The sequence below is a fragment of the Nycticebus coucang genome, chromosome 9 (assembly GCF_027406575.1).
Source record: "Nycticebus coucang isolate mNycCou1 chromosome 9, mNycCou1.pri, whole genome shotgun sequence".
NCBI classification, from domain to species: Eukaryota; Metazoa; Chordata; class Mammalia; order Primates; family Lorisidae; genus Nycticebus; species Nycticebus coucang.
In genome coordinates, this window is record NC_069788.1 from 93649467 (window position 1) to 93674860 (window position 25394).

The 25394-nt window shown below is 43.0% G+C and overlaps 1 protein-coding gene across 6 annotated transcripts in view; it reads left to right on the forward strand.

Annotated features, from left to right (window-relative positions):
* The window catches only part of TTC7B (tetratricopeptide repeat domain 7B), a 265477-nt gene that overhangs the window by 68531 nt on the left and 171552 nt on the right, over nt 1-25394 (forward strand). For all 6 annotated transcript variants that reach the window (XM_053601954.1, XM_053601955.1, XM_053601957.1 and 3 more), the window contains one exon: nt 6942-7063. In XM_053601954.1, coding sequence (XP_053457929.1) covers nt 6942-7063 — 122 coding nt within the window. The remainder of the gene's footprint in view (nt 1-6941; nt 7064-25394) is intronic.

Consider the following 25394-nt stretch of genomic DNA (forward strand, 5'->3'; position numbering starts at 1 on the left):
ATATAGTACACATACCCTATGATACACTCATTTACATTGCACAGTTCAGTGTTTTTTGTTGTTTGTTTCTTTTTGAGACAGGGTCTCAGTCTTGCTCTGTTGCCTGGGCTGGAGTGCATTGGGGTGATCATAGCTCACTGCAACTGCAACTCCTGGGCTCAAGTGATCTTCCTGCCTCAGCCTTCTAAGTACTGAGAACTACAAGTATCTGCCAGCATGCCTGGATAATTTTTAATTGTTTAATGTTTTTGTAGAGATGGGGATCTCACTATGCTGGTCAGACTGATTTTAAACTCCTGGCCTAAAGTGATCCTCCTGCTTTGGCCTCCCAAAGTACTGGGCATGAGCCACTGCACCCAGTCAGTTCACTGATTTTTAATGATTTGCAGAGTCACCACCACCAATATTTAATTTGACAACATTGTCATCATCCCAAAAAGAAACCCTGTGCCCATTAGCAGTCTTTCCTCATTTTACATCCAGTTTCCCCAGCCCAAAGCACCTACTAATCTATTTTCTGTCTTTATAGATTTACATGTTCTAGATCTTTTATATAAATAGAATAATATAATATGTGATCTTTTATGGCTGGTTTCTTTGGCTTAGCATAATGTTCTCAAAATTCATCCTTGAATCAATACTTCATTTCTTTTTATTGCCAAATTATGTTTGATTATATGCATATACAGCATCTTATTTACCCATTCACCAATTAATAGACATTTGGATTGTTTTCACATTTTGGCTATGATGAATAATGCTGCTGTGAACATTCACAGGCAGGTTTTTGCGTGGAAGTGTTTTCATTTTTCTTCTGTGCATTTTATGTATATGTACTTTATGTTTAACCTTATAATCTTTTTGTCTGCTTCTACTTTGTGTCTAATTTTTGGACGAAGTGGTTTTTTAAAATAATTTGAATAAACTCAGTGTCATACATATCTTGACACTTTTTCATGTATCTATATATTTTTTTGAGTCTCAGTCACCCTGGGTAGAGTGTCATGGCATCATAGCTCACAGTAACCTCAAATTTGTGGTTTGAGCGATCCTCTTGCCTCAGCCTCCTTAGTATCTGCTGGGACCACAAGTGTGCGCCCTTACACCTGGCTAGTTTTTCTATTTTTTGAGTAGAGATGGGGTCTCACTCTTGCTCAGACTGTCTCAATCAGTCCTCGAGCTCAAGCAGTCTTCCCACCTGGGCCTCCCAGAGTTCTTGGATTACAGGCATGAACCACCTTACCCGGCCCTCTTTTTCATATTTGCTCTGAATATTTTCCCAGCCAGTAATTTTCCATTTTTAAGTTGGTTATAAATTTTGAGTCTCTATGTAGTTCAATCTGATCTTTTTAATTTCATTTTGTTTCATCGATTTTAAAGCTTGACTGTTGGAATAAACCCGTCTAGGATTTTTTACATATTTCGCATATGTAAAAGAATACATTTTAAATTCCCAAATATGCTTGGAATTTATTTTGGTATATGGTATTAGAGATGACTTATAAGTTAATTTTCCCCAAATTTCAGTGTCACTTAAAGGTGATCTAATATTTCCTTTTCATATTTTCTGTCATATATTTTTAGTCATTCAATAAAATTTTAGAGACTATGGTAATTTTTGGCTTTCTTATTTTGTTTTATGAATCTTTATATTACACCAAGATGACCTTGTTTAAGTACTTCTTAATGATGGATTTTAACATCTGAAGGATTGGTGATTACACTTATTTTTCAGAATTATCCTTTGTTCTTTTCTCTTTATGCTTCAGATGAATCATAGAATAACTTCATTGAGTTCGAGAAAAATCTTGAACCGCCAGGTGCGGTGGTATGGTGGCTGGCACCCGTAGTCCCAGTTACTTGGGAGACTGAGGCGGGAGGATCACTTGAGGACAGGAGTTTAAGGCTGCAGTGAGCTATGATCACACCATTGCCCTCTAGGCTGGGTGACAGAGCAAGACCTCGTCTCTTTAAAAAGAAGAAGGAGAGATCCAGTCAGGATTTGGTTGAATTTTTATTAATTTCATATATTAATTTAGATGATTATATTTAATCTTATATTCAATCTTCTCTCATTTATGACCCTCTACCTATTTTGTCAAGACTTTGGTTTTATAGATTTCAGTTGGTTTGATCATTCCCAGGTCTTTTCGTTTTTATTGCTTTGTGAATAGAATCATAGTTTTCATTATATTTTTACATATAAAATGATTATGATATTTTAATGCAAATACATAAACATTTATCGAGTGCCTTCTGTGTTCTGGGTACTGTGCTTGACATCAGGGGCACCATCTCATAAGGACACAGGTTCACAACCAGTATGAGGAATTCTTTGGCAGGGAAAACTCAGAGAGCTCTGCGAGCCTGGAGAAAGGTCTTGGACCAATGTGGAAGTTCAGGGACAGCTCGTGGAGGATGGTACCTGAGCCGAATCTTAAAGGCTGACAAGGATAGCTATATCAAGGCCGGCAAAGGTAGTAGTTATTAGCCATGACTCTGAACTCTTCTATGCAAGTAGAGTCGATTCTTCTCATTTTTCTAAGAATACAAATCTATAGCAGAGGAATGATTTTTGTTGTTGTTTCTTCTCTTCTCATATTTTCCATCTTGTCTCTCTCTCATGCAGTATTGACAAAATCTCTAATAGCAATGCTAAGAAATAAAAGAAATAGTAAATATACTTAATTTTATGCCTACTTGAAGGTAACTCTTTCACATGTCTTCATTAAGGATTGTATGCTCATGAAGTTTCTCCTTTGCAATTCAAACCAACCATGTGAAGGAGGTGTTGCTGTCCCCAGCATATAGATGAGGATGTTGAAGAACTCAAAGGAGTTCTCCTAAGTGCATAGTGGTGAGGAGTGTTGGAACTAGACCTTTAGCCTGGAACTTTTGACCTAAAATCTCTCCCTGTGCTATCATGCGTCCTCGGCAGATGTTTGCTTTTGCCAAAGCAGGGTGCACTTGTTAAGGATACTTGTTGGCAGTCTTCTCACAGGGAAGTGTTTATCCATGGAACAAGTGGTGGCTTTAACACTGCCAAACGGTGCTCCTGCCCAGGCCCTTTTGTTGGAGGTTGTTTGTGAGGAAGGGATTAAATTTAAGATGCTTAGACTTCGGGGTAAATCCTGAGCCGTGCTGTTCCCTCTGTCTTTTGTATCTTTCCCATTCTTCTCATTTGTCACCAAAGCCTCATTCTGGCTACCCTCCTTTGGACCTTGCTGTTTTGGACTTTGCTCTGTAAGAAAACACAGACAAAGGGGAAGGAGCTGGGTTGTGGAGTTAGGTAGACCTGAGTTTTAGCACCAGCCCTAATACTTGCTAGCTGATGATTTAGGTAATTCGCTCGGCAGAGCAGTCTTAGTTTTCCCTTCAGTAAAGAGAGGATATTAGTGTGTTTCTCAGAAGGTTTTGTGGGGAATAAATAAGGTAGCCACATACCCACATAGTTCCTAATACACAGTAGATTACTTTTCTGTTGCCTTTATTCTGCATTTATGATTAGCCTTGAAAATTCATTCATTCATTTACTACATATGATGAATGCTTTCCCTGTGCCAGACACTGTAAGTAGACACTGGGTGTATATATATTGGTAAATAAAATAGATGTGGCCCCTGACTTTGTGGAATTTATAGCACAGTGGAGAGAGATAGCCAGTAATCAAGTAAAAAAATCTATTGATAAGTGCAATGAAGGCATAGAAAAGGATGCTGTGCAAGGGTCTAATAGGAGCAGACCTACTTGATGTGGTTGGTTGGGGAAGGCCCTTCTGAGGAAGTGACAAGTTGTTAACTTAGAGATGACAAACAGGAGAAAGAGCAAAAGCATAACATACTCCAAATTGTGTGATCAGAAAATTATCGAGGCTGCATATAGAGTAGAAAGGAAGTAGGGAAGCAAGAGAGGGCATAGGGAGGCTATTATAGAAATCTATCAGAAGTTACAGCAGCTTAGGTGTGGCAATGGGAGTAGAAATGGATAGACATATTTGAGAAAGAATCAGGAGGGGCATGGTAGTAGATTTCAGAGGAAAGAGTTACTTTCCCTGTAACCCTTTGACTCCCCAGTGTCTGATGTGGGCAGCTGAGTTGATGACAGTGCTATTCCTTATGTCAGTGTTAGCATGATAATAGAGGATTCATTTTGGGCTGAACCTGGACTCCTGAGAGTGCAATCATGCTCACAGGCTTCCTGGAAGTAGAGATTTGGTGGCTCTCTTCCCAGGAAGGCATTCCAAAGCTTAGGAGGGAGATAGCTAGTAGGAGGCTTTTGAGGACCAGCCCCATCCCTGTGATCCAGCTGTACGGACCCACCCAAGACTGAGGCTGGACCAGAGGACCAAGAACCCCCTCTACCTCCAGTCATGTAACAGAGCACCAAGTAACAAGAAGTGGCAGAATACTGCTGGGCAAGAAGCCTGGGCGTGGAGAGAAAAACCCCCTTTGGAGCACAAACACAGGGGCTACTGTGGCTGAGGGTGGAGCAGAAACACTAAGAAACACATTCAGGTATCCCAGACTCCACAAGATGTGAGTTAGTGGCCCGCTGCTGGAGGAATTGGAAGTCTGTGATGTGCTGAAGATAACTACAGGAACAACAAAACCCAGCCCCAGCTCAACTACTGACTAGAATGATTCAATCTCCCACATTTGTGGCCTCATGGAAGAAGAAAAGTGCCATTTTTAGATATAAATATTATTTACCTGTTTTTTTTCTACCCACACTGTTCAACATTAAATTAAAAAATTGTGAGACTCACATGCCCACACACAGACCCCCACATACTGGAACAAACGAACCATAGTAAAGAGATAAGCAAGAAAACCCAAACCCAGAAATGACCCATGTGTTGGAACTATCAGACGGGGACTTTAAAATAACTGTGATCAATGTGATAAAGTATATTGTGGGAAAGGTATACAATATGCATGAACAGATGGTAATTTCAGCACAGAGATGAAAACTATAAAAAAGCCAATTGAAATGCTAGAAATAACATATATTTTTAACTTTAGAGAGACCTTTTATGAACTATGTGAAAAAAATTTTTTTCTTAAGTTGAGTGATTACTTTGGTTACACTTTAGTTGCTTCTGTTAAATTTAACTAAATTAAATGTGATGGTTTAAATTTAAAACCAACATATATAACATGATCTCATTTTTTAAAAAATGATTTTTATCTTTCTCTGCTAGATACATGTGTACACAAAGATACCTGGATTGTTCAATAAATGTTAACTATGATTATTTCTGTGGGGTGTAATTGTCTAGGTGATGTTTTAATTTTCTTTTTTGTGCTATGCCGAATTGTTTTTGCTTAAAATAATCATGGCATTTCAAAATTAATAACGAGGCCCCCAAACAAATAAAGAGTAATTTTTTAAAGTTTTAGTGTTGTCCCTCTGAGTGGACCTATAAGTCTGGAATTCATAAAGCGGACAAGAGCCCTAAATTTGGCAGAATATTGATGATTTTTGAAGTTCATAGGAATGGATGGGATCAGCTCAAGAGAGATTTAAAAGAGAAGGGAAAAGAACCTAGGAAGATGCTTGGCGTGTCCCTAGCCCTGGAGGATGTGCTGAGGAGGCTTCTGCAGGGGGTGGGAATGAGGTAGCAGGAGCACCTGCAGGTGGAGGCTCCAGGTCAGGGAGGAGCCCGGTGGCTTTGATAAGATGCTGGGCTGTGGGTCCCCCCAGGGGTTGCCTGGGGGGATTTCATTCCTCAGCATCTGGTTCACTGCGTGCCTTCTACTTTTCTTTTCCCCAATGCTTACAGGTTAAAGAACCAATAATTGCTTCAATTCTGTTTGGAGAATAATTTCAAGACCTTTAGGATATTTGGAGTTTGGCTAACAACTGGGTCTTTTGCAGAGCTGCTGACTTTCAGCAAATGTGGACAGCATGCATGGAGAACACTTTTTTTTTTTTTTTTTTTTAATGGGATGAAGTCTTGTTCTGTTTCTCAGGCTGGAGTGCAATGGCATGATCATAGCTCACTATAGCCTTGAACTCCTGAGCTCCAGTGATCCTGCCTCAGCTCCCAAGTTGCCACGGTGGCAAGTGCATGCCACCACACCCATCTAATTTTTATTACTCTTTTGGAGATGCGTTCTCACGATGTTACCATTGGTATGGTTTTAAATGGTTTAAATGGGCCATGAGCAGGTTTCTCTTTGAGAAGAGCTTTATTTGACTTGTGAGTTTAAAGAGAATAGCAGATATGTGTTTATACTTCATTATAACCAACTCAATATGCAAGTCTTTCTCCTGATTAGTTGGCAGTCTTTCTTGCAAAAATGTAAACCTTTAAAATCCCATTATCTGTTGACAAGAAGCCAAGAAGAAAGAGATGACATTGTTTTTTTCTCTACTCTCCCCTTAAGAATAGGTGACTGCTGCTTAGCCCAAACTCCCTAGCTACAAAGCTGCAGAGTTCCTCAGCCCGATAGCCTGGCAAGTTGCGTCTCTGGTTAATTCCGGGCCCAGTGCTCATCACAGCACTTGTTAGCTTATCTTGGAGCTCATCAAGCTCATGTAGGGCCGAAGCTACACCCTGCCTGTTGGTGTCCTGGGCCACTGGCAATGAGGATGATTCCCACCTTTGCTGGGACCTACTTCTGTGTCACACAGCCTCCTTGTCAGAATCCTGGCACCCAGTGGAGCCGCTCCACCTCTAGTGCTTTTCGTCAGTGCCCCTTCCTCAGCTCTCGGTGGCAGGCGGGGAACATGTGCCCCTGGGTTACCTGATTGCTTCCTGTCTAGTTGAAGTCATTTTCTGCTTTTCTGGTGCCTACATTTCTATACCTGTGCGTCTGCGCTGATATTTACAAAAGGAAGTCGGTTTTTCAAGTTGTGCGGTACATTTAGAGATAGGGTTTTAAGGAAGTAGGCTTGGATATGCATCTGATTAGTTTTCCGATTTTCTCCCCTTCTAGGTAATACTTACTAATATTCAAAACAGAAGCCCTAAACCTGGCCCTGCTCCCCACGATCAAGAACTAGGTTTTTTCCTAGAAACAGGACTTCAGAGAGCCCATGTCCTCTATTTCAAAAATGGGTAAGCCTTCTTCATTTTTTGATCCATTTCCTAAAGAAGGAAAATAGCCATATAATATGTCTCAAGTTTAGTTACTACAACAAAGCAATTTTAAACATGAAGTACAACTGGAGTATTTTTTTAAAGAATGAACATTGGCTCTTTTTGTCTTTTCTCCACATGGCTCTCTTGCTTTCCGATGAGATGTGAAGGTGGGAGAAGGGAGAGAGGGGGCACCAGTCACAGGTGTGGAATGCCATGCTGGGGTGGGTGGATCTGAGGGGTGCCGTGCTCATTATGCCCTTCCTCCGTGGGAGCGGCACTGTGGTCCTCCCCACTATGTTGAAGAAAAAGTAATGAATTGGAAAGCCTGCCACATAGGAGCATCTCTCTTTCAATGTCCGATCAATTTAGAGAATTAGAATTGCCAAGTCGCAGCCAGTTTCTATGAAAGTGAGTGTGGCCGTGATGCCACACAAGCACATTTTCAATTTTAGTTGTCTTTGAAAGGGGTTTAATAAAAGATTTAAAAGCACAAATGGAAAGGATAGCTTTGTGGTTCATTTAATGTTTGTTTTTATGTTTGTGTTGCTCTTGTGAGAAACGTGCTGATTTGTTCCAGATCTCTTCAGTTGTGCCTTGTTTTGACATTGTGCTGCAGGATAGATGTGCATGAAGACCAACAGTAGGTATCTGGTCCTCTGTAGCTCCTACCAGGCTTTGCACGGGGAGGCCCCTGGGGGCCTGCTCCCTTCGCGGTAGGGGTAGTCCACTAGTGCTTTGAATGGCAGAAGGGACACAAGTCCCAGCCTTCGGAAAAATGAACAGTGGGGTTGCTCCCTCTTCATTTTTAAGAGCTTCAAACCTTGGGGCTTAGCTCATGAAAGTGGGATTTCATCTCCCTGTGGCTGAGAGCCACATGCATTCATTTCCACTAGTTGAGAATAAACGCTTGTTTTCCAAGTCCTATTAAACTGTCTGTGAGAGAAGGCTTGCTCTGCTCCAAAGGCCACTGGCTCAGCTCAGCATGGCCCATAAAAGGCCACGACAAACACCCCAAGGTTTGGAGTAGCTTGGTGGCTTTGGCACAAAGATGCTCTTGAATTTGATCTCATCTGCCACTGATTGAGATCATCTGAGCAGTGGTGCCCATCTCCTAAGCTGAGATTAAGTTCTGTTTTCTTTGCTGTTATAAATAGAGGGAGAAGGGAGGGAACATGGAATGTTTTCCTAGTGATCTGTTTCTTTTCCCTTTTCATAGTCATCCCAGAGGAACCCTCAACCTTTGCTCTTCCTCTCCTTTACCTGTGGGCATAGGCGGTAATATGAACATCCAGACACAGAAATTAATCTCCCTGGGGGGATCAGCGCAGGGGGTGCCACACCAATGTTTTCAGTTGAAAATGCTTTGTGTGAGATTGATATGGGTGGGCTGGGTAATTTATTTTCATCTTTGATGCCTGGTCCTTGGAGGAAGGAAGACCCGTGGGCTCTGACCTCATCCCCTGAAATGTTGGCTGCCCTCCTGGAATACTAACTCAAAAATAATAATGAGAGGTTTGCACTAGATCAGTGGTTCTCAACCTGGGGGTCGAGACCCCTTTGTAACAATGAAAATACATTGCAGCATTAGGAAGGTTGAGAACGACTGCACTAGATGATGGATAACATACCATGGATTGCTTACTGACTCATTTGTCACTTATTTTATTTTACCCAAGTTCAAGGAAATGCCTATTGATGTAGTGGTAAGAGAGGGCTTAACTTTGAAGACTTTTCCCTTCTTTTCTTGTCCTCTTGCTCTTTTCTCTGGTCTCTAAAGACCACACATGGGATGAGCCAGGTGCTCTCAGAGCTCCCTTTAGTGTTCTAAAGGCTGGGATTACACAACAGTAGGGAGAGATTACTTGTAGGTAGGTGGAGGTGAGGGCCGGTTTGAGACCACAAAATGTAGACAAAAGGAGAGAAACCAGTGGGAGGTTTTGGATATGCCAAGTACTGTCAGGGCTGTCTGACTCACCCCAGTGGGTTACTCAGGGCCCGAGAGCCACACTTGAGGGGTACTTGTCAGTGACGCCTACAGCCAATGTCTCTATGGAGCAATTGGGACAGAACAGAGACAGCTGCTGTCCCTAACAGCCAGTGGCTTCCCACAATTCCATCTTCTGAAACATTGGCTCCCTGTTACCTCACTCTTTTTTTCCTGTACTTTTCTTATATGTATCTGGAAGGATATAATGGCTGGAGCTGACTGATTTTCAGTGGTGGAATAATGCAATATAGATTAGTTTGGTAGTAAGAAATGGAAATTGACAAAACACATCTTTTTTTCTTTAGAAATATATGTAAACATATACTCAGCTTTTTAGTTGTCATCCCTGAGGAATTACTGAGTTGTACTAATGAATTTTAATTCTTTTTGTTTGTTTTTGTTTTTTGAGAGAGGGTCTTGTTCTCTCACTCAGGCTAGACAGAGTATAGAAGCATCATTATAGCTCACGGCAACCTCAAACTCTTGGGCTCAAGAGGTCCTCCTGCCTCAGCTTCCTAAGTAGCTGGGACTATAGACACATACCATACTCAGCTAATTTTTCTATTATTTGTAAAGATGGGGTCTCACTGTGTTGCCCAGGCTAGTCTTGAACTCCTGGCCTCAACCTATCTTCCCACCTCTGCCTCCCAAAGTGCTGGCATTACAGGTGTGAGTCATAGCACCTAGCCTAAATCTTATTCTTTTATAAGCCTCCCATCTTTTCTAGGAGTGATTGCAAAACTGGTGAACTTGGGCATCTCTGTCAGAAATCCTGATGCCAGGACCAGTTCCTGGGCCCCTTCTAATGCTTTAGAACTCAGCAGTGCTGTTCTGTTCACTGAGTACTTGTATTTCATCTTCACTGATCCTCCCAGCATTATCTCTTTCACTGCCGCTGCTGCCCCACGGTCAACAGTGTAAGTAGCCTTGCCTCTATTTTACAGAAAGTCTAGACTCGGAGGCCCTGTGACTTGTAGTTCACACAGTGCCTTCAGTGCAAGGTTTCTGACCTCAGTCTTTTTGCCACTGTACCACTGCAGGGGAATTGCTGTCATTTTGTGTAGAGGGGTTTGATTGGACCCCTGGATGGTGGCCTTGTCCATCACCCTGCCTCTAGGAGGGAGCACTTGACTCCCAGGATGAGACGTGGCCAGTGATGGCTCCCAGCCTCTGCTGGTTTGGTGATTTCTCCTCAGCTTTTTCTCATGTCACAAAGCAGCTCCTTCTTTTTTTTTTTTTTCTTTTTTTTTTGTAGAGACAGAGTTTCACTTTATCGCCCTCGGTAGAGTGCCGTGGCGTCACACAGCTCACAGCAACCTCTAACTCTTGGGCTTAGGCGATTCTCCTGCCTCAGCCTCCCGAGTAGCTGGGACTACAGGCGCCCGCCACAACGCCCGGCTATTTTTTTGTTGCAGTTTGGCCGGGGCTGGGTTTGAACCCACCACCCTCGGTATATGGGGCCGACGCCCTGCTCACTGAGCCACAGGTGCCGCCCAGCAGCTCCTTCTTTTCTGTCCCTCCTCCCCATCCTTCCTGTCCTGCGTCCCCTCTTCTTGCCTCTTCATCTCTTTCTCTCTGTCTTCTCCCTTCCATCTTTTCCTTCCCTCCCACTCTTGTTCCCCTCTTTCTCCCCCTCCTAGGAGGGAGAGGTTAGCTACTTGCCGTCCAGGCCTATAACATCCTCCGCCTCCCAGTCCTAGGAGCCCCCGGGGCATGACTTGGAATGTCCCCACATCTATTTCACAGCTATTTCTCTTATCCCTCTGGGTGGCAGCAGCAAGCCTGTTAGGGATGAAGGCTCTACAGAGGAGGGGACAGCTGCCTCTGAGAAGCCAAGGGTTTGGGAATTGCCTCACCAGGCACCCATGTATACGAGGGACAGATGGGGGCACTGGAGCCAGTCTTGGATTTGGAACCAGCCCTTTTTCCTCTGGATCTCAGGTTCTTTGTAAAATAGGGTGAATATCACTTATCTTCTAGAGCAGTGGTGAGGAGTGAACAAGAAAATACATGCGGAAGCACTTGGTGAAGAGTCAGGCAAACAAAGTGGTAAATGGCAATGTCCAGTAATAATGATGCCTGGCTGATTTACCCACCAAGGGGGGACCAGGTGGCAGTCAGACTCTGGCTGAAGTGGGAGTCTGTAGAGAAGTAGTTGTCCTTCATTGGATTGTCAAGCCTCGCGCTGCTGGGTTTGGAGACAGGGCATTTAGCTACCGCTGGTTTAACTGACCAGCTGCTCGACATGCACGACAGTTAGCTTAGATGGCATTCTAATCACTGAAGGCCCTATCTAATCACTGATAGTTTTTCAGAAAAAGTAGGTGGATGGACAGTGCTGTGGCTCAAGGAGTAGGGCGCCGGCCTCATGTACTGGAGGTGGTGGGTTCAAACCCAGCCCGGCCAAAAAAAAAAAAAAAAACTGCAACAAAAAGAAAAGAAAAACTAAGTGGGACCGACTGGCCTGACTGTAGAGCTTTGGGGTGTTCATTTGGCAGCATAGCAGAGACACGGCCTCTCCTTGAGGTTCCCCTCAGCCTTCTGAGAAGAGAAATATCACTCCCCACTTGAGTTATTGCAGCCAGAATTGCCAAAGAAGCTTGATTTGGGGATGCCAATTATAGTAGGACCTCTGTAAGATGACCACCAAGGGACTGTAACAAACTGGTCAACATACAGAGGTGGTTAATGGAAGGAACGAGGCCTGCTGTGCCGAAATGTGGTGCATGTAGGGAGGTGGTCAGCTGTCCAGGTTGTACTGTATGTACTGCTGGTTGTTTAGGAGTATTTACCTATCTTTTGTAAGCAAATGGTAGCAAAAGAAAATTCAAGTAACCTTGCTTCTTGTCAGGTTGGTCAGGTGTCCTGGGAGAGCAAAACAGATCACCGTGTGTGTTTTCCTTTGCTTTGCTTTGAATTGATTTTAATTCAGGTAGAGTAGGAATAAATTTAAGCAAGAAGGCAAATGACCATAACACCTGGGAAATGTGCCCAGTGGCTGTACAATTTCCTAGGCTGTGTCCCTGAGTTCTGCCTGCGAGGCCTTGAGGTGGAGAAGGCAAGAGATCAGGCCTCAGTGGTTCAGACCTCGGCTTCCCTGCGGTACTTGAAGCCCAGCCAGGGAATAAAGCAGTGTGGAGGGACTCTGGAGTTCTTTTTTATAATCCAGCAGACCACTAATCACCATTTTGCATTGACTTTTAAAAGTTTTTTTTTTTTTTCCTTTTTGAGACGGAGTCTCCCTCTGCTGCCCTGGGCTAGAGTACAGTGGTGTCATCATAGCTCACAGCAACTTCAAACTCCTGGGCTCAAGTGATCCTCCTACCTCAGCCTCCTAAGTAGCTGGGACTATAGGGGGTAATTTTTCTGTTTTTAGTAGAGATTTGATCTTCCTCTTGCTTACACTAGTCTCAGCTCCTGAGCTCAAGTGATCCTCTCGCCTTAGCCTCCCAGAGTGGTAGGATTACAGGCATGAGCCACCACAACCAGCTTGACTTTAAAAAGTTTTAATCTTCCTAAATAATCTTGTTGAAATTGCAACTGGCACACCCTGTTCAATGCAGCCTAGACCTAGAAAGCAGAAAAGGGGACCATGAGGCCCTGCGTCTCATATGGGCTGCTGAGGAAGGATGTTTCCTGGGTTTATGCCTCAGAGACAGCAGCAGCAGCAGATAGGCAGCCCCAACTCAGGTGACCCTCTGCCAGCTAGGAGGCAGAGGGTGATTTGCTGGGTGTCCCAGTCTCCTTGGGCACTGGAGCAGCTTGGTCTTTGCATTCCAGCATTCAGGCCATCTTTTCTCTTGCAGTGAGAAGAATTGTTTGCTTTTTAAATTACACATTATTTTTGACATTACCAGGCCAATGCAGTGAATGCGAGAGAATTCAGACATGTTTCCTGTAAGCAGTTAGTAAGTACCAATTTTTTGAACACGAAATTCTTGAAGAGATATAGCGATGAGAAAGAAACGAGCCTTCCTGTCTTAAAGATAGTAGGAAAAAAGAAAACAGAACTGGGGTGCAGCGGCTCACATCTGTAGCCCTGGCTACTCCAGAGGGTGAGGCAGAATGATGACTTGAGGCCAAGAGACCAGCCTGGGTGAGACAATGTCTCTTTAAAAAAGAAAGGAAGGAAGGGAGGGAGGGAGGAAAGAGTAAGACATGAACATTAGTCACTTTACAGGGTGTAATATGGTCTATAGAAGAGTAAACAATGAAAGAATATCTAGACACTTTAAACAAGCTAAAGTTCCAGAGGGAGGGAGAGGGGAAGGGAGGGAGGGAGGGAAGGAAAGAAGGAAGGAAGGAAGGGAGAGAGGGAGGGAGGAGTAAGCCATGAGCATTAGTAACTTTACAGGGTGTAATGTGGTTCTATAAAAGAATAAACAATGAAAGAACACCTAGACACTTTTTTTTTTTTTAAACACCTAGACACTTTAAACAAGCTGAAGTTCCCAGGCCTGTCCATTCACATATTCAGTAAGGTCATTTGTTCGTTCAGTTAATTAAGATTACTTGTGTACCTATTCAGTGCCAGGGCCTGTGTTAGCCAGTGGTGAGGAGGAGAGACATTCCTTTGCCTCCTAGAATTCATGCAGAATTGAGTCTTATGAGACTAAGGACTAAAACAAGCTATTTCAGGAGTCATGGAAAGTCCAGATTACCACAAAAGCAAACAGGAGGGCTGCTGTGATTTGGAAAGGAGAATAAAGATTTGGAAAAGTGGGCTGGAAATGGTGCAGATACAGACAGACCAGGAGGAGCCAGGACATTCCAAGTGGTTGGTAGAGGCGTGGTGTTAGAACTGGACCTAGCCTTGTGGGTATTCTGCAAGGTCTGAGGAGATCAGTCTAGCTGGAGTGAGGGTTTCCACAGAAATCAGGGAATGTTTATATAAAGCCATCAGCACAGGACCCGGCGTGTAGTGAGTTTGGTTGTCATTCAGCAAGTATTTATTAAGTTCTACCATGTGCCAAGTACTGTGCTCAGTACTGGTAAATATTGGCCAGTGTAAGAGGCATAGTCCGGACTCTTAGGAAGTAGACAGTCTAGTGAGAGAGACAGATAACAAATCAGCAAACCAGTGTACATAATTGTAAGTTGTGATACGTGCTAGGAAATGAATGGGTGCAGTGAAAGCTGAGGGCATCTGCTTAGATAGAGTCGCTGGGCCAGGCCTCCTGAGAGGGTGACGCTAGATGAGACCAGGAGGGAAGGCTGAGAAGGAGCTAACCAGGCCAGGAGCAGGGGAAGAGTACTCCAAGCAAAGGCCCAGAATGTGCAAGGTCTTGACCACGAAAGGAATTAGAGCATTCAAGAATCCAAAAGGAGTCCATTGTAGGGAAGCACAGTTGGCAGTGGGAAGAGTCACAGACTGTCTTGGTCTGGCTCACCCTGAACAAGGCAGGACTACTACAGTGGCTTACAGCAGGAGAGTGTTGACTGTCCAGAGAAAAGACCCCATGTCACTAGGACAAAGGGGAGGTGATACTAGGTAGTCAAGACATTAGATGCCCACCTCAGAGATGACAGTTGGAGTGGGGACCAGGAGGAGTAGATGGATTTGGGATGTGTTTTAGAACTTCTGGTGTTAGGGCTGTTGGTGAATTGGATTTGGGGAGGGAAAGGGCGAGGGAACTGGAGCAATCAGTGGTGATGCCCCAGTTTCAGTCTTAAGCAGTGGGAACAAGAAGAGGACCCGGTTTGGAAATCAAGCATTTGCCTTAGGATATGTTATGTTGGAGATGTCTGCGAGACATCTAAGTGGAAGTGTCATCTGGGAAGATATCTGTGCAGAGAGGGGCATTTGCTTGTGAGTAGAAGTTGGGAGTTTCACCATAGCAATTACAGTCAAAGCTCTGGGACGGGATGAAATCAGTGAGGGGCAGAATATAAATGTTGCCAAGAAGTTAAAAGAAAGCCAAAGTGTGAGCACTGGATTGGACAACATGGAAGACATTTGTGACCTGGAATCAGCTTTTGGTGGGGTAGTAAGAACAGGCACAAGACAGGGAAGGGTGAGGAGCAGATGATACAGGAGGAAGTGGCAGCACTATTTATAGGCCACTTTCAAGATATGTTACTTCTGGCTGGACACGGTGGCTCACGCCTATAATCCTAGCACTCTGGGAGGCTCAGGCGGGTGGATTGCTTGAGCTCAGGAGTTCCAGACCAGCCTGAGCAAGATCGAGACCCCTGAGAAAAACTAGAAAAACTAGCTGGGTGTTGTGCTGGGCACCTATGGTCCCAGCTATTCGAGAGGCTGAGGCAAGAGAATCGCTTGAGCCCAAGAGTATGAGGTTGCTGTGAGCTGTGATGCCACTGCTCTGTACCCAGGGTGACAGAGTGAGACTCTGTCTCAAAAAGCAAACAAACAAACAAACAAAAAGAAATGTTATTTCCATTTTCTTTTCCCAGGTAGAGTTCATGCTGGAAGGATGGACGGCAGAAAGATTGTGGAAGATTAAATACTTGGTTAAGGAATAGGGAATTCATTCTCCAGGATGGAGCAGCCGCTGCACTATGATGGTGGGGTTTGGGGCAAGGGCCAAGGACAGGGTAGTTCATTTGGCAGGAGTCTGGTGCCACCAGAGCCATGTCCCCCATTTCAATTGGACCTGGTTCATTTTAGTTATTTTTGGTGTCAGGCTACATTTTAACTTTAGCAGGAACTGTCTAGGAAGGTGGGGGTGATGGAGGGAGTGAGGGAGAGGGCAGGGAAGCTATGTGAAGCTACTTCAGTAGCTTCAGAAAGGAGTTTTACACAGCATGTGAGGTATAGGGCACCTCTCTACAGCCTGCCCAGCCATGGCCACCTTGGGGATACATGTCACTCAGGCACTCAAGTGTCCGGAGACCTGACTGACCCAGCTCACCATGCTGTGCACCTCACACGAGTCATTTCACCATGAAGGGGGGTTTTCATACTAGCTGGACTGCTGGTGCACTGTCCATTCTGAAAGCCCAGCAGCAGCTGGTAGCATTTGTTTCAATGGCTGCTCTTTATAGACAAGATCCAGAGAAATCCCCTTCAGTAATCATTCAACAAATATTTATCAAAACTCTTACTAGGGTATTTACTAGTGCCAAAAAGTGTTCTAAACTGAACGAGTCAAACCCAGTCACTCCCTTTATGGTGTTTACATATTGTTGAGGAAACAGTCAAAAAAACAAGCTCATGTGACTGACTCAGGACCACACACTGTTTGGGCAGGGCTGGGACCTGGCCTCCTGCTCCTGGGTCTTGGCTGTCTTGCCACTAGGATGACATTGACCATGCCTGGTTAGTGCCTTGAAAATGGAGAACCAAGCAGCATAGTTCAAAGGAATACATTATACTTAGAAGTTAAGGACTTTTGGGCGGTGCCTGTGGCTCAGTCGGTAAGGTGCCGGCCCCATATACCGAGGGTGGCAGGTTCAAACCCAGCCCTGGCCAAACTGCAACCAAAAAATAGCCGGGTGTCGTGGCGGGCACCTGTAGTCCCAGCTACTCGGGAGGCTGAGGCAAGAGAATCACTTAAGGAGTTGGAGGTTGCTGTGAGCTGTGTGAAGCCATGGCACTCTACCAAGGGCCATAAAGTGAGACTCTGTCTCTACAAAACAAAACAAAAAAAAAAAAAAAAAAGAAGTTAAGGACTTTTAAAAGCCAGTCTAGATGTAATTATTTACGTAATAAAAAGCTTTAGTCAGATTTTCTGTGTTTTGTTTAAATGTGGGCTGGGCCTGGCTCGTTCCTTAATGCCATCAAAATGTTAGTGTGGAAACAAGGGAATCTCTTAACAGTTTTAATTATGAAACTCCAAGACCTCTCTTTCGGTGATGAGTTATAGGGACAGGTAAATGTTCCAGTGTACTTCAGATGGGCTGGCGCTTAACATTCTAACATGTTAGAATCCTACGTGGTTGGACGGCTTTATCAGTGTTCAGCAAGATGGGCGCGTCCATATTGGTCTGTCCTTGGCTTCAGCAGAAGAATGGGATAGGTCATTTGGAGCTTCTAAAGAAGAGGAGGAATGCTGTGAACTAATTGGCAGTTTAACTGCATCTCTCAAAGGCCCCTCCCAGCGCGGTGTTGCCCAGCTATATGCTGCCTCTTGAAAGGCAGGCTGTAATTCCTTTACACCACTAAGAAACTGGGATCCCCTCAAAGATGAAGTGGTATATGATTTGTCTAGGGGTGTGGTTTTCAGGGAGGCAGGAAGAGAAGGGGAGATTTTTTGCTTGTTTATTCGTTTACGTATTTTTTCATCCACCGAGGGTTTATGTGCCAGGAACTAGGCTCAAGACAGCAAATGGTTGCTGTGGGATTTATAGTCAGGCAGGAAAAGAAATAATAGGTAAATTACATGTAGGCAAAACCTTTTAGAAGAGGGAAGAAGAAAGTGCTGTTTTTTTCTTACCTTAGCTTTTTACCTTGTAGCTTTTCTTTTAAAAAAAGAAAAAAGGTTATACGATATGATATCTAAAGACAGAGTTAATTTTTGAGCATTTCCCAGTATCTCTTGTTGCAACTGGAGATTCATCCCCTGAAAACTGCTGATATAAGACCTTATGAGATGACAGCGTTTTCAGATTCACTCTGGGGTCACACTCCAGATGGCCCAAACACACAGTGTGGGCTGAGGCGCACTGCCCACGCCAGGTTCTACCAGTGTCTGTCAGCTCTGTCTGTCTCTGTGCCAGGTCTCCCTCCTGTGCTGGGGCTAACAGCGTCCAGACAGCTCCTTGCTTTCAGAGAGAAGTTAGGTCATTATACTTCTGAATGTATAACTGTATCTTAAGATAGTTATATAGCTCTGAGGAGGAAAGGTACCCATTTCTGAGAGTCAGTTTTAGATGGAGTTGACCTAAATTTGGTGGTGACATGAGGTTTTCCTGAGGAGGTGGCTGAGCAGAATGCTGAGAACTAACTGGCAGAGGTAAGGTGGGGACGGTGGTTACTGTGTAGACCCGAGAGGGCCCTCACCAGCTTCTTGTCCATCACCCTTCCTTTATTCTCTGCTTTATTTTTCTCCTTAGCATTTAACTGGCATCAAATATACTATGAACAGTGTCTCCCAGGGATTTTCTTAGGTTCAGTGAGAGAGTCCAACTCCTAAAAATTCCATAGGTGCACTTAACCCTCATCTACTTAGAAAGATGTGGAACAGAACCATCTAGGGCCACAGGGAGGGTCAGGGGCTTCTTTCCACATCACTTGTGCTCTCAGCAATCCAGGCAGCCACCCAGGAGCGGTTCTCTTTGTCCCTCCCTGCTTTGAGGGACAGTTCAGGTTCTAGGAGACCCACATGGGGCAGATGTGCTACCCTGGGGCTACTTGTGCCCCAGGTTTTCAGGCTCTCAGCTGTAAGAGTCACACATGCAGGGAAACCCAAAGCTGCAATACCCCATCAGGTATTTATAGTTCCTCCCAGTCCAGATGCAAGTTATCAGTCAGGGGTCATTTTTATCACAAGCAATGTTGCCTGGTAACATAATTGACATTTTGTCTTTATTAGGGTTTCCAGAGAAACAAAACCAGAAAGTTAACCTAAGGTCAAATTCTCAACAGAAGAGGAAAGGAATTTATTAACTCTTTGCCTTCCTTATATATTTTTTCTTATTTAATTTGTTTACACTGGTTTCCTATCACTAGAACCTAAGTTCACTTGGGCAGGAATTTTTCTGTTTTGTGTGGGAATGGATCTGTACCTTGACCGTGTCTGGTATACAGTTGTGCATAGTTTACAGTAATGGTGGCTTTACTAGAAGTCTTACTACTGATGGAGTCTTTTATTCCTGGGAAGTTCCTAGCTTAGTGGAATTTTGGTACTTGCAGAGCTCCTTACATAGCCTAACGTACACATCTGGATGGGATTCCAGAGTTCCCACAGCAGGAAAAGAGAGTACCGTCTTCCCTGGCTAGTGGCTGAGAACATTTGCTCCCCAGGCTCCCAGACCTGAACTTTTTAAAGACTTCAAGTACATAGCTCCTCAATTGAAACCTCATGGGGTGGAGCTGGAGGCAGCAGCACAGGAGAGTGTTTGACTGTGGCCTTTGTAGGTAAGCCCTCAAGGGCAGGCTGTTGAAATGACACCTGTGTTGGGAGAGAAGAATTCACATCCTGTCTGGTCAAGAAGGAAGCCAAATTTCACCCCCTCTGAGCCTGTCAGACTGTGGGGAGTTGTCTAGGTAATCACAGAGCGGGTACAGATGGATCTACTGGGGAGGAGAGGCTGGGGGAGCACCTGCACCACTGTTCTGATCTTGCCCAGAGCAGAGCTCCCTAACCTGCTTTTTCCCTTCCCTGATTTAGGTGCCAAGTGCATTAATATTTTACATAAAGGTTGGGTAGCTAGGTAGATGTCCCAGCTCTTTTCAAGGGATATTGCCTACCTATTTTTTAAAATCATTCTTTTGCTCTCCATTCTTTTTTTGCAGAGATATTTTTAGTCAACTCTTAGAGAAAATTGCAGAGAGGGATTGAGCTAAAGCCCAGAAAATGAGTGAGATATCTTGGGAGTATTTATGACTTTTCTTAGGATATACAGGAACCTTCTATTGAAAATGAGCAGGGCTGTATAATTACAATTACCTAATTTTATATTTGTATGATGATGTCTGCCATAGATCTGCCCAACAATAAGGAAATCTGTAATGTGATTGTGTGTTCTCATAACAAACTCCTGCATTAAATTATAGGATTTTTAAAAATCAATGAATTATTTATTTAATGGTCATTTTGTTTTTCCACCTTCCTCTCTGTTTTAGGTTTGAATTTTTCATTTTTTTTTTTTGCAGTGCCTTTTGGTGACAGTCCCCTAGGGTTGGCACAGACACTCTGAACCTTTCTTCTCCTGCTGGCTCTGCCTTCTGCCTCTCTCTGGCTTCATTTGCATCCCCTCTGCCTCTGTGCGGGCTGATTGAGGGTTATGGTAGCTGCTTCTCCTTTGAATCTCCCTGGCAAATTAGCATCAAAAGCAACAATCTCTGCATATTGGAAACAAGCAGTTAAAATACCAGGAAGAATCTAAAGTTGTGTTTCTTCTGAAGAATACTCAGGAAAACTCGTTAGTAAAACCTGAATTGCAGACTTTTAAAAAAAGATGGGATTGCTTTCAAGTGCATTTTGAGCTAGTAATTAAAACACACACACATTCAGAATTGTTGCCTACTCAATTCCTTGAATGTTTATTGAGAGCCTACTAGGGGGGATATAAGATGTATAGAGAGTGTTCTCTGAGCTTATGACTAGGATGAACTGATAAAGGTGCTTTGTTTGGCCAAAAGTCAAAGGATAGATAGAACCAGAACCCTCTATCCTTGATCTGGTTGGGTTCCTTGTCTTCCACCATCCCCTTGACATCTGATCACCTGGCCTGTCTGAGCAAAAATTCCGTTAGATTAGCCAGAATCCTTCCTACCTAAGATGTTTCCTGTTAGTAATTTTCTATCCACTGACCCCCACCCTGCTCCTTGGCCATAAATCCCCACTCGTCTGAGCTAGGTTCAGAATTAAGCAGCTGGGTGCTATGGCTCATGGTTGTAATCCTTAGCACTCTGGGAGGCTGAGGTGGGTGGAAACCCTGAGCTCAGGAGTTTAAAACCAGCTTGAGCAAGAGTGAGACCTCTGTCTCTACCTAAAATTAAAGAAAGCTATCTAGGTGTTGTGGCAGGTGCCTGTAGTCCCAGCTACTCAGGAGGCTGAGGCAAGAGGATCACTTGAGTCCAAGAGTTTGAGGTTGCTGTGAGCTATGATGATGCGGTGACACTCAACCCCAGGGCAACAGAGTGAGCCTCCGTCTCAAACAAACAAAAAAAAGAATTAAACCTGATCCTTGTCCCCCACTCTAAGACCCTACTGCAGTTGTCCCCATACCTGTCACCATGTTCCTGAAAAAAGTCTTCACAGTGCTTTAACACAGTATCATTAAATATGTTTTCCCTTAACACTGTGACTGGTTATAACACCCTGTGAAAAGTACTATAATGAAGGGATGTGCCAGGGGAGAAAGAGAAGGGAAGAGAGGAAGGAGGAAGTAGTTAACTACTTGGTGAACTCATCAGGTTTCTTAGAAGAATTGACATTTGAATTAGATTTTCAAAGGTAAGATTTACCATCTGATGGAGATTTTAGTGGAAATGAGGTGGGGTGGTGGTAATGGTTGAATGCTGAATCTACAAGGCCAGATGTGCTTTTATGCTTGTGAAGGGTTAAAAGCATTATCTAGCATTGATTCAGGCTCCAACTGCCTGGGTTGGAATCCTTGTTTTTCTATTTACTGCCAGTGTGACCTTTGTAAGTTACTTAACCCCTCTCTGTTAACAATTTATTCATCTGTATCTGGGGATAATAATAGTACATACTTCATAGGGCTTTTCGGCTGATGAAGAGAGTTAGCAATTGTAATGTACTTGAACAATGCCTAGCACAGAGTAAGCGCTGTGTGAGGGTTGGATAAATACAACCCTTCAGAGTAGAGAGATGTTAACTCCTACAGAGGGACAGGCAAGAATGGTCAGCTGAGAAATCTGGGATGATGACAGCCTGGTTTGGGGGTCTTCTCAGATATCCACATAAAAAGACACAGTAACTAGATAGCAGAATCAAAAACCCAAGAGCAGCCATTTACAACAAATCTCAATGACAGAGTATCCTTGTGACCCTCAAAATACAAGCAGATGGAGACAAACTACCAGTTGCCTCTTGGCTGGCACATTATTTGTATTTGTGTGGGAGAAAACAAAGGGAAGGAATAGGGCATCGAAGGAACCTGAAAACAGGGCTCCCTAAAATGGCCCCCAAGTCCATACTGGCAAGCTGGTCTGGCTGATCAGTGGCTGAAAATGAAAGGGGTTTTGTGTAGTGAGGTCTATGGGGCTGGAGCAGTCAGGCCCTTCTGAAGACTTGAAGCTAAACCCTGGGGGCTCTTTTCCAGGACTGGGCCCCTGTATGAAAAACTGCTAAGCGTGGGGTGAAAATTAATCAAGTGACATAGGAGACAAAGAATGAGAAGGTAGAGATAAAAGCAGGGGAGAGAAACCAGGCATCATCATAAAGCAAGCTGCTGTATATTGGTTAACAGCTTTATTCAGCTATCATTTATACATCAAAAACCCACCTCTTATACAGTTCAATTGTTTTTAGGAAACTTACACAGGTATGCAATCGTCTTCACAATTCAGGTTTAGAACATTTCTGTCACCCGAAAAAGTTCTTCATACGGGTTTTCGGTCAGCCTTCACTCCCATCCCTACCCCCAGGCAACCACTTATCTGCTATATGTGTCTACAGATTTGCCTTTTCTAGAAATTTCATGTTAAGCGTAATCATAGAATACATACTCCATGTATCTCACTTCTTGCACTTAGCAGGGTTTTGAGGTTCACCCACACATATCAGTAGGCCATTCCTTTTTATTGCTGAGAAGTTTTTGCATTGTGTAGATGATACTACATTTTGTTTATCCATTTACCAATTGATGAAAATTGGATTGTTCCCATTATTTTGGCTATTATGAATAACGGTGCAAGGAATGTTCCTGTCCAGATATTTCAGCAGACCCGTGTTTTCATTTCTCTTGGATAGATTCATAGGAGCTGAATTGAGGGGTCAGGTGGTGAAATTTGTATTTAACTAAGACACTGCCAACTGTTTTCCAAAGTGGCTATACCATTTAATATTCCTGTCAGCAATGTATGAGGGCCCCAGTCTCTTTTCATTCCCTTTAACACTTTGTATTATCAGTTTTTTAAATTAGAGCCATTTTAGTAAGCGCAATAATATCTTACTGTGATTTTAATTTACATTTTTCCAATGATTAATAATGTCCAGCGGTTTCTCCTGTGCTCCTTATTTTCTTATACTAATATCTTTTATGATGAAATGTCTATTCAGATAGCAGCTAGGGTGCTGGCCACATACCCTGGAGCTGGCAGGTTCAAACCCAGCCCGGGCCTGCCAAACAACAATGACAACTACCATCAAAAAATAGCTGGGCATTGTGGCAGGCACCTGTACGCCCACTTACTTGGGAGGCCGAGGCAAGAGAATAGTTTACGCCCAAGAGTTTGAGGTTGCTGTGAGGTGTGATGCTACAGCACTCTACCCAGGGCGACATAGTAAGACTGTGTCTCAGATTTTTGGCCCTGTTTTCAGTTGGGCTTTCTTATTATTGCGTTGCAATAGTTCTGTTTTTGTTTTTGTTTTGGGGCAGGGTCTCACTCTGTTGCCTGAGCGTCAGCATAATGCTGCAGCCTCCAAGTCCCAGGCTCAAGTGATCCTCCTGCCTCAGCCTCCCAACTAGCTGGGACTACAGGCACAAACCATTTTGCCTGGCTAACTTTTTTTTGTTTTCATAGAGACCGAGTCTTGCTATTAGCCAGGCTGATTTTTGAACTCCTGGCCTGAAGCAATCCTCTCGCCTTAGCTTCACAAAATGCTAGGATTACAGGCATGAGCCAACATGCCCAACCTTTTTTTTTTTTTTGTAAAGAGACAGTCTTACCCTGTCATCCAGGCTGGAGTGCAGTGGTACAGTCAATAGCTCACTACAGCTTTGAACTCCTGGCCTCAAGAAATTCTCCTGTCTCAGACTGCTGAGTAAGATTACAGGCACATGTCATCTAACCAGCTTTTTTTTTTTTGGTAGAGACAGGATCTTACTATGTTGCCCAGGCTGGTCTTAAACTCAGGTGATCCTGTAGGAGTTCTTTATGTATTCTGGATATAAGTGTTTTATCAGATGTATATTTTGCAAATACTTTTTACCAGTCTTTGGCTTATATTTTCTTTTTTTTCGTGGTGTCCTTTAAAGAGGAAAAGTTTTTCATTTTGATGAGATTCAGTTTAATAGATTTTCCTTTTACAGATCATCTTTTTGATGTCGTATCTAAGAAAATTTTGCCTTACCTAAGATTACAAAGATTTGCTATGTTTTACTCCAGATGTTTTATAGTTTGCTTTTACATATAGAGCTATAATCTATTTTGAGTTAATTTTTGTGTGTGATGTGAGAGAAGGGTTTAAGGTAGTTTTTTGCATATTTAGTTGTCCAAATACTTTATTATAAAATATGCTATTTTTTCCCACTGAATGGCCTTGATGTTTTAGAACACTTTAATTAAAAAAAGTGTTAATTGAATATTTATTCATTTTAAGCTATCATGATTGGGATTGTTTTCTTAATTTCATTTTTCAGATTATCCCTTGAAAATCATACAGAAAAACACTTTTGATTTTTATTTTACATATGGATGTTGTATCCTGCAACCTCGCTAATCTCATTAATTAGTTCTTATAATCTTACACTGGATTACTCAGGAGTTTTACATGTTAGCCCCTATAATCTATGAATATAAACAATTTTACTTTCTCCTTTCCTATCTGGATGCCTTTTATTTCTATTCATTGCCTTATTGCACTGTCAAGACCTTCAGTATAATGTTGAACAGAAGTGGTGAGAACAGACATCCTTATCTTATTCTTGGTCTTAAGGAGAAATCATTCAGTTGTTTAACATTAAGTATAATGTTAACGGTAGGTCTTCAATAGATGCCTCTTGTCTCTAATAATATTTCTTGACTTAAAGTCTATCTTAGCTGACATTAATATAGACACTCTACCTCTCTTAGGGTTACTACTTACATAGTATATTTTTTTATCCCGTTGCATGCAACTTATTTGTGTCTTTGAATTAAAGTATCTCTTTGTATCTCTTTTTTTTTTTTTTTTTTTTATTGTTGGGGATTCATTGAGGGTACAATAAGCCAGTTACACTGATTGCAATTGTTAGGTAAAGTCCCTCTTGCAATCATGTCTTGCCCCCATAAAGTGTGACACACACTAAGGCCCCACCCCCTTCCCTCCATCCCTCTGTATCTCTTTTTTTTTCTTTGCAGTTTTGGCCGAGGCTGGGTTTGAACCCGCCACCTCTGGCATATGGGGCCAGCGCCCTACTCCTTTGAGCCACAGGCGCCGCCCTCTTTGTATCTCTTACAAGTAATACTGTGTGTACAGTGTATCTTTCTTTTTTATCTAGCATGAACATTTTTGCCTGTTGATTGTTTAATCATACACATTTAATGCAACTAGTGCTATAACCGGATCCATACCTGCTATTTTGCTCTTTGTTGCTATATATGTCTCATGTCTTTTGGGATTTTTTAATTCTTCTACTGACCTCTTTTTGTTAAAAAAAATTTTTTATATACCATTTTAATTTCCATCTGTTGATTTGTAAGTTTTTTTTTTAATTTGCTTGTTTCTCTATAGATTACAGTATTCATCCTAAACTATCACAATCTACTTCAAGTTAACACTGACTTAGTTTCAGTAAAGTGTA